The 11265-nt window shown below is 43.4% G+C and overlaps 1 protein-coding gene across 3 annotated transcripts; it reads left to right on the top strand.

The window, feature by feature from the left end:
* Window positions 1–100: 100 nt before the first annotated feature.
* On the top strand, window positions 101–10118 carry mtmr6 (myotubularin related protein 6). 3 transcript variants are annotated; one of them, XM_076080267.1, is made up of 15 exons: window positions 101–307; window positions 2279–2410; window positions 4099–4261; window positions 4357–4514; window positions 5324–5452; window positions 6281–6415; window positions 6568–6700; window positions 6827–6936; window positions 7113–7238; window positions 7382–7431; window positions 7539–7632; window positions 7726–7832; window positions 8404–8538; window positions 8636–8762; window positions 9452–10118. In XM_076080267.1, the coding sequence occupies exons 1-15, from the start codon at window positions 284–286 to the stop codon at window positions 9809–9811; spliced, it is 1983 nt and encodes a 660-aa protein (XP_075936382.1). In that variant the 5' UTR covers window positions 101–283; the 3' UTR covers window positions 9812–10118. The 3 variants fall into 3 exon arrangements, with proteins under 3 accessions (XP_075936382.1, XP_075936383.1, XP_075936381.1); XM_076080268.1 differs by lacking the exon at window positions 101–307 and having other exon boundaries at window positions 2284–3988; XM_076080266.1 differs by lacking the exon at window positions 101–307 and having other exon boundaries at window positions 2284–4261.
* Window positions 10119–11265: the final 1147 nt, after the last annotated feature.

The raw sequence follows: 11265 nt of genomic DNA, 5'->3' as shown, positions 1-11265 counted from the left end.
TACAGAGTGGGATACATTCGTGATCCACGTTGTTACAAACCAACACGAAGTCGTGCTTTTACTTTGAAAAGTACGCAACGTGAAGTGCTGACGTTATTGCCAGGATCTTTACGCGGATGGAGGAGTAGAAATAATTGACAATAAACACACAACGTATGCCTCCGACAAAAGTGCCGGCAATTTGTGCAGCAAATTGAGCCAACGAGTTATCAATGATAACTTCATCGCCGTACGTCGTCGTGTGAAGCTCTGCGGTCGCTGACGGCTGTTCCGACTCGGTGAAATGGAGCACATCCGAACGCCAAAGGTAGCTAACAGTTCCAGCTAATCGCAAATGGATATGAAACAGTCAGCTGCTCGGCCCGTCTTAGTTGGGCTTTCTCTAGTGCGATTACTTGCACTAGATATCAAAGCTAATGCTCGCGTGTGAATGTGTGTGGATGTGATGGCACGATGAGGAGCAGTCAGTGTCGCCAGCAGATAGCAGTGTCAGACGTGACGAGCATCAATGAGCTGTGTGGTGTTGTTGTTTTTTTTTCCTGTACTGCAAATAGCTACTACTTGCAAGCCCTTTTCATTGATTGAGTTAAAGTTACACTGCCAAGCAATGTGAAAAAACACCACGAGGAGAAACCAAACTTCAAGCATGACGACATATTGATGGACCCATCAGGTACACAATAGCCTGCGTACCTGTATGTCTGATAGTGTTTGTAAATATAGTTTCACTTTTTATGATCTGGACAGTTATCCTAAACATACTTAAACAAAACTACCAAGGATTGGGGCTTTGCCAAACTGTGGAATCCCTTACTGAAGACCAGACAAGCCTTGCAGAGCATCACTATAAACGATACAAAGTGGCTGCTGATGTCTGTGGGGTGGATACTTCAGACAGTGATTGATTGTTCGAGGTCCATTTGTTGTTATTCTGCAAGACAGGGTCGCACAAGTGACCTGCAAGTGGAAGCCCCTTTATGTCTCTCTCTCACACACACACACACACACACACACACACACACGTAAAACAGAACAAACATAAGCTGCTATAGCTCCCAGTTTGGGACATGCTTTAGGCCCACACCTAAAATATTCACACATACATACGTGTGTAATCATGTGAAGGGTGTGCATGTTGAAAGGAAGCTGTGTCACCTGATTTTGGAGACTCCAGGATAGTCACACATCATGTCCTGTAGAATCAGGGACCTTATTAGTCATGTGTTGGGATCAGGTGGGTGTGATTGCCAGCAGACTGGGTGTGGCCCTATTGTCTCAAATCGCCTTGGTTGTTTGCTTGAATAAGACAGCGGAGGAAAGCAAACATATGTTGTCACTTGAGAAAAAAAGTATGCAATTTCCAAGCTATTTGGTGAATATTCAAAGTACTTTGAGGCGTAGCTGAGATTGCATGATTAGTTGACAACAGATATTAAACATTAACAACTCTCTTAAGCAACTAACTCACTGTTTTTCACTCACACACACACACACACTCCTGACTTCTATGTGCTGAGTAGCTTGCCTATGCAAAAGCTGAGTCCCGTTGGATGCTGGGAGACAGAGATAGCCTATCTGAGAACGACCGGAAAGCAGAAACAAAGGAGAGGATGTCTGAGTCAACCAGAGAACTGCTAATGTGCTGAATCATGGATTTGGACTGTTTGCTGCAGTCGCTGCTAACTGTCAAACTAGCCTTTTAGACACAGGGCAAAGGTCGCTAGTAACAATCGGCTTACTTCTTCTTTTTTTTTTTTTTCTTCACGGCCAGTGGAAAAGTGTGACTTGAGTACACGTTGCTTGTTTATGTGCGTGGATGAGTTGGGCTCACTGCAAGGCTACACACCTGCAGCATTTGAGAATACTTTTTCAATAACTGGGAAAGGAGAAAATAGAGAAGTGCAATAGTTGCGTTTGAGTGGAGGTGCCAGCAATTGGTCAAACAGAAAATTAGGACCCAGATGGTTCGTGCACATTGACATCACATTCGTCACAAATGTTCAGTCAAAACCATAATTAGACTTTCTTCCACGGTCCAGAAATCATTTGTGACTCTATAATGGGACTGGCAGTTGAAAGTTGGGCCCAGGTGGTCAGGATTAGGTAGTGTGCCAGCTGGAGCCGGTGCCAAGCGCCACTTACAGCCATTTTCTGTTAGCAAGACCCTACCTTCCTTCTTTTCAGTATACCCACCCAGCTGAAGATGTTTAAGAACCATGAACTGCTCATTAATGTTGTTATTACTGCTTTGTGTGTGTGTGTGTGTGTGTCTTTGCAGGTGGAGCAGGTGCGACTGTTGGATCGCTTCAGCAACAAATTCACCAATGGCACGCTGTACCTCACAGCAACACATCTCATCTTTGTGGAGAGCAGCTCAAACAACTCCACGTCTGCCGCTCAGGAGATCTGGGTGAGTGGTTTCGGTGGAGGCTGCTTACACAATGCACCTTTTGGTTATTACAGTAAGGCCAACCATGCGGAGTGTTGTATGCCACACTAGTGCAGGGAGACTGGGAGGATGTCTACAGTGGAAACAGTGTCTCATGGCTACTACTCCATGCGCCCCACTTTTTTAGCGTTTAGCCTATTTATTAACATTTAGTCTATACTGTACAATATTTGCACTCACACACTGGAAGGACCTGGCAACGTAATGTTGCCAGGAGCTTCTTGCCAAATCATCGCTGCTGCTGCCGTCACAAATCTTTGGCTCTGAATGTGCAGCCAGTTTTAAAGAGACATGCACGTGACCGCCACAAAGAAGTCTGCAACCCGGGCGGATTGTGTGTGTGCGGTGGTGGTGGTGGTGTGTGTGTTGGGCAAAAGGAGATCATTTGCAAGCTTGTGTGTGGTAAGAGGAAATTGGGTAGAGGTTGAAACGCCTCATTATAAAGTAGCAAGGTATCCGGTTTTCTTCCTCCATCTGATAGAGAATTATTACTGTTACCGCACCGTGAGAACTGGGTTATTGCTATCTGGGTGCAACAGTCATCCTGATTGGTTGACAGTCACCTTTTTTTACTGTTACAATGGCAACGGAAGAAATGTGAAGCGGATCCTGGGCCGCGACCTCCTCCCCACCATCCTTCCTGCTTTGTATGCTGAGAAAAGGGAACGTTTTCTTTTCCGCTCTGTCGGTGGTATCGTGTGGAGCGTCGTCTCCTACTGTACACTGTGTTTCTTTGGTGCTATGGTTGCGTGTAGGTTGCCTGTAAACATGTGCCAGCGTACTGTATGTGTCTGTAGTCGTGGAGGCAATTCAGAATGAGTCTGTTGGTCAGCGAGAGAGAGAGAGTTAGAATGTTATTGTCCTTTATACGATATTAAACAGTGCGTGTGTTTCACTGGTCGTTACCAATGCTGATGCCAACGCCCCCATAGAACATGGTGATGTACGTCATGGCATTCAAATCATTTATGATTATGTGGTAATGTGCAGCAAACTGCAAGCTTTTTGCAACTTTGCTCTGTTCAAAGTGCCTGTTCCTGAAATCCTCGCGCATCTTTCAACGTTGCGAACCATGTTTATTCCTCATTCTTATTTACTTTAGGGATCTTTATTAGGAGCTTCAAATGCTACAGCAGGCATGAAGGCCCATTTAACAAAAGCTCTTTTTTACAATGATTTGAACATGGGTGTCGGATGCTCTTCATTAGTCCTAATGACAGATGCAGGTGTGCAGCAGGTGAACAAGTGCCAGGATGTATAGTATATTAAATAGTTAAACGTTCATACTCTGGCTTTGCTTTGTAAGTCATGTTGTTTGAGGTTACTTGTGGGTAAGCGTGTATAGTTAATCTTGACACACGTTTTTAGTGTACAGGACATTACTGAAGGTGCAGAAAATAATGTTGACCATCTCTTCATGTCTTTTGAATGTGGTGGTTTATACGCTGATAATGAGTAAGGAGGAACCAGCCTGCAGAAATCCAGGGACATACGGACTACTGACAACATTACAAGGCGCCATAGTTCCTACTCTACACAGTACAGGCAAAACAGCACCTTTGCATACTAAGAATTTAAAGCCATTCACTGAAGATCATGAACTGTCCCTCTCTTTTGCCCCTTTGCTCCCCCCCCCCCCCCCCCTGCAGATTTTGCACCACCATATAGCGTCTGTGGAGAAGCTCTCCCTGACCGCCACAGGCTGTCCTCTGGTCATCCAGTGTCGCAACTTCAGGCTGGTTCATTTCGTGGTGCAGAGGGAGAGAGATTGCCACGACATTTACAGCTCGCTGCTGCGTCTCCTTCGGCCTGGTGGGTTTTTCAGCTCGTCTGTGGAAGATCTGTGCTGTTTCTCCGTCCGCGTTTCGTTAAGGCTCCTTCTCTGGTTCCCTTTCTCCTTCGTGCAGTATCCTACGAGGAGCTCTACGCGTTCTCCTACAACCCCAAACAGAACGACCAACAGAGAGAGGAAGGGTGGCAAATCATCGACCTCGGGGCGGAGTTTGAGAGGATGGGCGTCCCCTGCGACCAATGGCAGCTCACGAACGTCAACAGAGACTACAAGGTAGATAGTAAGCTGTATCTTGTAAACCGTAAGCGTTCTTCATCTGAAGCGCCAAATTAAAATACAACCGTTGGAGACAAATCCTCAAGGGGAGAATATTTTGGCAATTCCTGGTGCTTTTTTTTGTTGCCTCTGATGCTGCAGTGATAAATGATTCTTTTGTGTGCTGAGAAAAAGAGGAACACGCACATAGTCTCTACAGTTTCATGGTATGTGTTGTTAAGAGTTTTATGTAAAATGTGCTTAAGCACAGAAAAAAAAAAAAGCTCCCAAATGATAGTCAGCATGCACTCTGGCCAGTTTAAGCTCGACTTCCTGTTGAACCTTGGCACGGCTCTGTGTGCCATAAACACGACCTGCAACAAAGACGACCGGCTTGGACAGTTTGTTGACGTGACATGATTACAGAGAGGAACAAATCAATAAATAAAAATTGGCACTTGGTAATACTTTATTGTGCTTTGTGTACATTTTCTAGGCTTGCCTGCTCAAACATTAGGCAAGGCACCTCGAAGTTGAAATAACCTGGCTATAAAGGGAGTGGTGGTAGACAGTACGACACATTATGAAAACATTATGCATACATGTCCAGCAGAGGGCGCATGTGTCCCATTACTGTTAACATTTAACACAACATGTTTACGCACAGATTCGTTTTTAGAGTACAATAATTCGTTTTTTTACTACTAAAACGATCGACTAATGATTTTAGTTACCATGTTTCACGGTTCAGAGCAATACTAATTCTGATGCTCACAAATCAGGAGACGTCTGGCAGCATGTGATGTGTGCGTGTGTTGGTTTTCCAGGTGTGTGAGACATATCCGCGGGACCTGTATGTTCCCATCACAGCCAGTAAGCCCATCATTGTGGGGAGTTCCAAGTTCAGAAGCAAAGGACGCTTTCCTGTACTCACATACTTCTACCAGGAAAAGAAGGTACTGTATGAGTACCATTTTCCAGTTGTTTCATACATTTTCTTTTATTTGGTTTGTAGAGAGAATGTGAAAATAAAAACTAGTAAAACAAGTCTGAGTAGAGAGCAGACCTACTATCCGCATTCTTTCTAACGTGCCCATACCTGAATTGGCAAACAAACTATGCACTCTGTAGCAAAAACACAAAACAGCTTCGTTGTTATCATTGATCTATTTAGGATTGCAAAGCTGAAAGACGATGCTGCTGTTTTCTGTCCATAATCCAAACTAAGAAAGTCAATTTGAACTCTTTTTTTTTTTTTTTTTTTTTTCAGTTTGATAAAGATTTAATAAATATTTAGTTTTTGTTTTGGCTTTGGCAGACTCATGGGAGGTGTAGTTGTTAACTTGTAGGTGAGTTTCATGGGGAGGTAGTAACGGGCATAATGTCAAATGCAAGCCAAGTTTATTTATACAGCACATTTCAGCAGCAAGACAATTCAAAGCACTTAAAACATTAAAAGTGCAACAGAGACACATTATAAAAGGTAAAATGAGATTTAAAAAATAATTAAATCAGTTCACTCTGTTCTTTTCTTTTCTACACCAGTGGAGGGGATTTTAATATTTTTAAGACGAAAACAATTTTGCCTCGAGTGTGCACTGCCTTGGTCTCTGAGGCGGTGAATAAGCAAAAGAGAATCGACTTTTCACGACGCACACAGACTCATCACCAGTCGCAACTACACCAACATCTTTTCAGCTACTAAGCTCCAGTTTTAGTTGATAATTTAGCAGCAGTACTTTTTAATTGTTGTTCTGATCAGCGTACTCTTTTCACCCTGACAGGCGGCAGTGTGTCGATGCAGTCAGCCTCTCTCTGGCTTCAGCGCGCGGTGCTTAGAGGATGAGAGCATGCTGCAGGCCATCAGCAAGGCCAATCACAACAGCCGATTCGTCTACGTCATGGATACCAGGCCAAAGGTAGCAGCCGAACCGAAACCTTCTTCTGAAATGCTTTAAATGTGCTGTGTGTGTAGAACTGGGTTCAATGCTACATAAACATTTTGAAAAACAGAGTTGCAGATGATTTGGAAATGATTTAGTTTCATATGTGTGCTCTCTCTGTCCCGCAGTTGAATGCGCTCGCTAATCGAGCAGCGGGTAAAGGCTACGAGAACGAGGATAACTACTCCAACATCCGCTTCCAGTTCGTTGGCATTGAGAACATCCACGTAATGAGGACCAGCCTGCAGAAATTGCTCGAAGGTTTAACACATGTTGCTGCACAAACACAAATGTCATTTGCATTTGTCGTAGATTATAAAGGGGCACTTTAATGGTAACAAAGTCGTCGATTTTTTTTTTTCTGAAGTGACTGTGTGTATTTCTCAGTGATTGGGACTCGGTCTCTTTCCATGAGCGACCACCTGGTTGGCCTGGAGAGTTGCGGCTGGCTGCGGCACATCAAGGCTGTCATAGATGCAGCTATCTTTCTCAGCAAGGTAGCACATTTCCCCTTTCCTGGCTCCTTGATTTTAGATTCTCTAGATATGAATTTCTTTGCACATTAACATTGTATTTATTGAAGTGTTTATCTCAAGGACTGCTTACTATCTTTTATTTTTATTTTTTTTTAATGCCATAATCCTCTGCTGTCTGTCTTCACCTTTGACCCCAGGCGGTGACAGTGGAAGGAGCCAGTGTGTTGGTTCATTGTTCAGACGGATGGGACAGAACATCCCAGGTCTGCTCACTGGGGGCGCTGCTCATGGACCCTTACTACCGCACTGTCAAGGGCTTCATGGTACCGACCACACACATACACACACACACACACACACATATGCACACACAGTTTGGCACTAGTGAAATAATATGAGCTGACTTTTCTGCTAATTAGTGTCTCTCTTGTTTCAAATGTGCTCTATCCTCACACTTGTCGTCTAGGTACTGATAGAGAAAGACTGGATCTCCTTTGGCCACAAGTATGCCGACAGGTGAGGCTTCAACTGGATCAAATAAGCCAGCGTATGTACTATTTATACTACTTAGTTCTTTAATGGTTATCATGTGACTATTACTGTGTTTGAATTGTTTACCTTAGGTGTGACCAGTTGGACGGGGATCCAAAGGAGGTGTCCCCCATCTTCACTCAGTTCCTGGAGTGTGTCTGGCAGCTGACGGAGCAGTTTCCGCAGGTGTGTGGGAGCTGTATTTACGCAGACTTATGCGTCATATATGCAGTGTGCTTATTGTATTTATGTAATGATCCCCCCCCTCCCCCTCTGTAGGCATTTGAGTTCAGCGAGTGGTTCCTGCTGCAGATTCATGAGCACGTCCACTCCTGTCAATATGGGAACTTCCTTGGCAACAATCAGAGACAGAGAGAGGACTTGCGGTGAGTCCAAGGCTCTGTGCAGCCTTGCTTCTATTGCACAGATAACGACATACAGGATAGCGTTTGTGTGCTCACTAAATTCTACATTGATTTCCACACATGCAACAGACACACACCATCAATCCACATTGAACTGGTCGCTCTCAGTTATGTCCAATAGGATAACATTACTGCCCGTTTAGCGGCTGCCGTCTGCAGCGTTCTCCCTCATTACTCGACCAATTTCAAAAATCCTTGTCCGCATCAGTCACTTCGACAGAAAATCATGGGGAAAAGATGGTCCAGGTTGAAAAGTGACCCTTTTTAGATTTGTGATTCAACTGTGGCTGAGAGCAATGGTTTCAAATGAGTGTTGGGCATTGTTGAGAGAGTTGGATGATAACGAATGGGAAAGCTTGGGTCGAAACAATGAATGGGAGTCCAGACGTATGTCATCAAACACCAGCTATATAGTGGCTAAAAGTACGTTTTTACTTGTGAAAGCAAGAGAGAGAGTAGATCAATTAATTTGAAAACCTTCTTTGTCTTTAAATGTGTTGTGTGTCTGTCTAACTGCTGTTTTGTGTTTCAGGCTGAGAGAGCGGACCCACTCACTGTGGGCATTTCTAATGAGTGAAAAACAGAACTACCTGAATCCGTTCTACAGCACTGCGTACTCTGAAACACACCCCGTGCTGGAGCCTTCCACTCTGCCCTACCATTTCAAGTCAGTACAGCCCCCCCCCCCCCCCGCTATTGTTACATATTTAAAAAGCCATACTTCAATTGACCCTGGCATCTTACGGATGTTTTTTGTTTCCAAGGTTCTGGAGGAACATGTACCACCAGTTTGATCGGTCTATGCACCCTCGTCAGTCTATCCTCAAAACCGTTCTAACTCTGAGGGAGAACAGCCGCAAGGCAGAGAGCACATTGCAAGCACTGGAGAATGTGAGTTCCTACACACGTCATTATCTATGAAGAGACTATTTGGAAATTGGAAATTCTTAATTGGAAATAATCCCTTAAAATGCACCGTCTCGTGCCCGTGGGGATCCTTAAAGACAAGTTAGACAAAAGCTTTCACAAAAAACTAAAATGACAACAAGATCAATGATACCAAATGAGTCAAAATATAATAATGAGACAGTTAGGGCACTGAAGAAACACTTTGTTGCCGGTGTATTTTGTTTCATTCTGTGTGGATATATGCTGTTGTCTTTTTATTTTTATAAATGAAATCCCATTTCTTCAGAAGCCATAGTTTCAATTATGTTTGTTTTGTTTTTTTACTTGTGTGGTTAACAAAATAGTTTTTCTTGTGACAATGGGGAAACAAATGGTGGACCAGCATAACTTTGGGATAACAGGGTAATTATCTCGTTATGATCAATGTTGTTCTCTTGAGATGAGATGAAATAAGTTACTGAAAATCCTTTTACTTTCCAAAAATATTTTTAGTGGATGCACATAAAATCTATCCTACCATATCAGAATATAAATATCAATCTTGAAACACGTTTCATATTCAAACTGATAATGTTAGTTAGAGCATGACGGTCAAAAGGTGAAGAGTAAATGACTGCATTTACATGTTGCATTTCTGAATGAAAACGTCCTTCTCTTTGTCGTCTCTCCAGCGGCTCCACCAGCTCGGTGTCACCCCCACTGTGACCTCTAACCCTCCTCCGCCCACCACAGATCAGCGCTCCAACTCCAACAGCATCCCGCCGCGTCCCGATTCCCTCATTCTCGGGGCGCCCATAAACCACAAAGAGGTGCAGCGACAGGAGGAGGAGGACGAGCAGCAGGAGGAGGAGGAGGTGGGCGAGGAGGCCACAGAGAGCACTGACACGGAGCGGACAGTGGAGGGCAGCAGCGGCACCGAGAGCAGGAAGCAGAGCTACGGAGAGCTGGAAGGGACATACAACAGCGAGTCGGCAAAAGAGGAGCCGGCGGTTGTCAGCCTGGAGTTTGGAGTGGCACGCATGACCTGCTGAGACCAAACAGGGGGATTGTGGGATGCTGAGGGAAAGGCGCGGCTTACTGAAAGTGTGTGTGCGTGGCAAGGGGAAGCCGTCGTTCTGTATGTGATAACCTGCTGATTGCGCAATGGTCCTGAATGGGCAGAATGAATGAAGTTGTATGTGTGTATAGTCTAAATCTCAATGGAAAGCGTCATTATTATGTCATACTGCACCTATAGGGAAAAAAAAAAAAAAGCTTGTTTTTTTTTATGAATGTTGAAAAGCACTATAGAGAACTAATGAATAGAAAAAGAGAATAAATTCATCCAAAAAATAGTGACTCTTCTAGTTTGTTCAGCTTTTTATATAATCCTAAACATATGACCTCGATATTCTCAACAAATACTCGTATTTATCCGCATGAAAACCCACAGAAAATCACTTTTTTTGGCACCAGTAATATTTCATCTGGTCCAAAGGCTTGAAACCAGCCTAATCTGAATGTTGTTTGTGACCTGAGCTGATTTTGCGTCAATGTGACTGATTGAAAAAAATAAAACATCAAATTCTACATCAGCAAAGATAATCTGGCACTGGAAACTATGCTGAGCCAAAATTTGGCCTCACTTCTAACTGACTAAACGCAGTTTTTATATAAGTAGTCACTGGTCATTTAACTATTACTGTCACAATGGACAAATGAACTGTGACGATCAGACCCTGAAGAGGTTCAGCTGTCTTCCTCATTGATCATTTAATCCTATTTTACATCTCTCATTGATTTGATAATCCGACTTACTAAAGTGCATTGATCCCAAAATCCTATTGGTCATTTGTCATTATAATTTTTATACACCCTTATTTTAACGAGGTTGTATTAACTGCCCTCGGGATGTGGATTGTTAATTTAGGTCTGAATTTCATATTTATATTCAAGCCAGAGTGTGTGTGTTGGCTCCGCTTTTATTAAAGACCATAATAAATTCATTCCAGACCGAGGTTGTAACTTTGCTTCATATCGGAGCTCAGGAAGGATTTGATCTTTATTGGATTGAATTTCCTGTACAGGCAAACATCTTCCTCTATCAGATTGCTGCAGAAAGACTGTGTTTGTGTGTGTGTGTGTTTGTAGGTGTGTGTGTGTATCTGCAAATTCATGATAATCTACATTAATTTGATTTGTGTCGTGCATGGCACTCAAGGGAACAAAGCTAACTTCACAACAACAGAGGCCCCACCTTATGTGCTTCTACATACTTTATGGAATTTGTGCTGGCAGCACTAGCAGTAAACTAGTTCCTTCTGAAGCGCCACTCTCTTTATCGTCCTAGGAATTGTTGGGAACATAGAGGAGCGTGTTTGGTTTATCAGCATCTAAGAAACTAAATTCTTGACATCAATAGAAATATTAATGTCAGTAACAATTATTAATGATTATTAATAACAACGGGGCACCACCCTGCGAACAGGGACCAATAACCAAACAA

The sequence above is a fragment of the Anarhichas minor genome, unplaced genomic scaffold (genome assembly GCF_050575085.1).
Source record: "Anarhichas minor isolate MPS153535 unplaced genomic scaffold, ASM5057508v1 ptg000074l, whole genome shotgun sequence".
Taxonomy (NCBI): Eukaryota; Metazoa; Chordata; class Actinopteri; order Perciformes; family Anarhichadidae; genus Anarhichas; species Anarhichas minor.
Note: the sequence above shows the minus strand (reverse complement) of the source record. Positions and strands in the feature narration are given on the sequence as shown.

Coding starts and splice junctions, on each gene's coding strand:
- mtmr6 (XM_076080266.1), top strand. CDS start 3,850: ATGTTGACCATCTCTTCATGTCTTTTGAATGTGGTGGTTTATACGCTG. Junction 6,416..6,567: donor TCATGGATACCAGGCCAAAG/GTAGCAGCCGAA, acceptor TCTGTCCCGCAG/TTGAATGCGCTCGCTAATCG. Junction 7,432..7,538: donor GGCCACAAGTATGCCGACAG/GTGAGGCTTCAA, acceptor TGTTTACCTTAG/GTGTGACCAGTTGGACGGGG.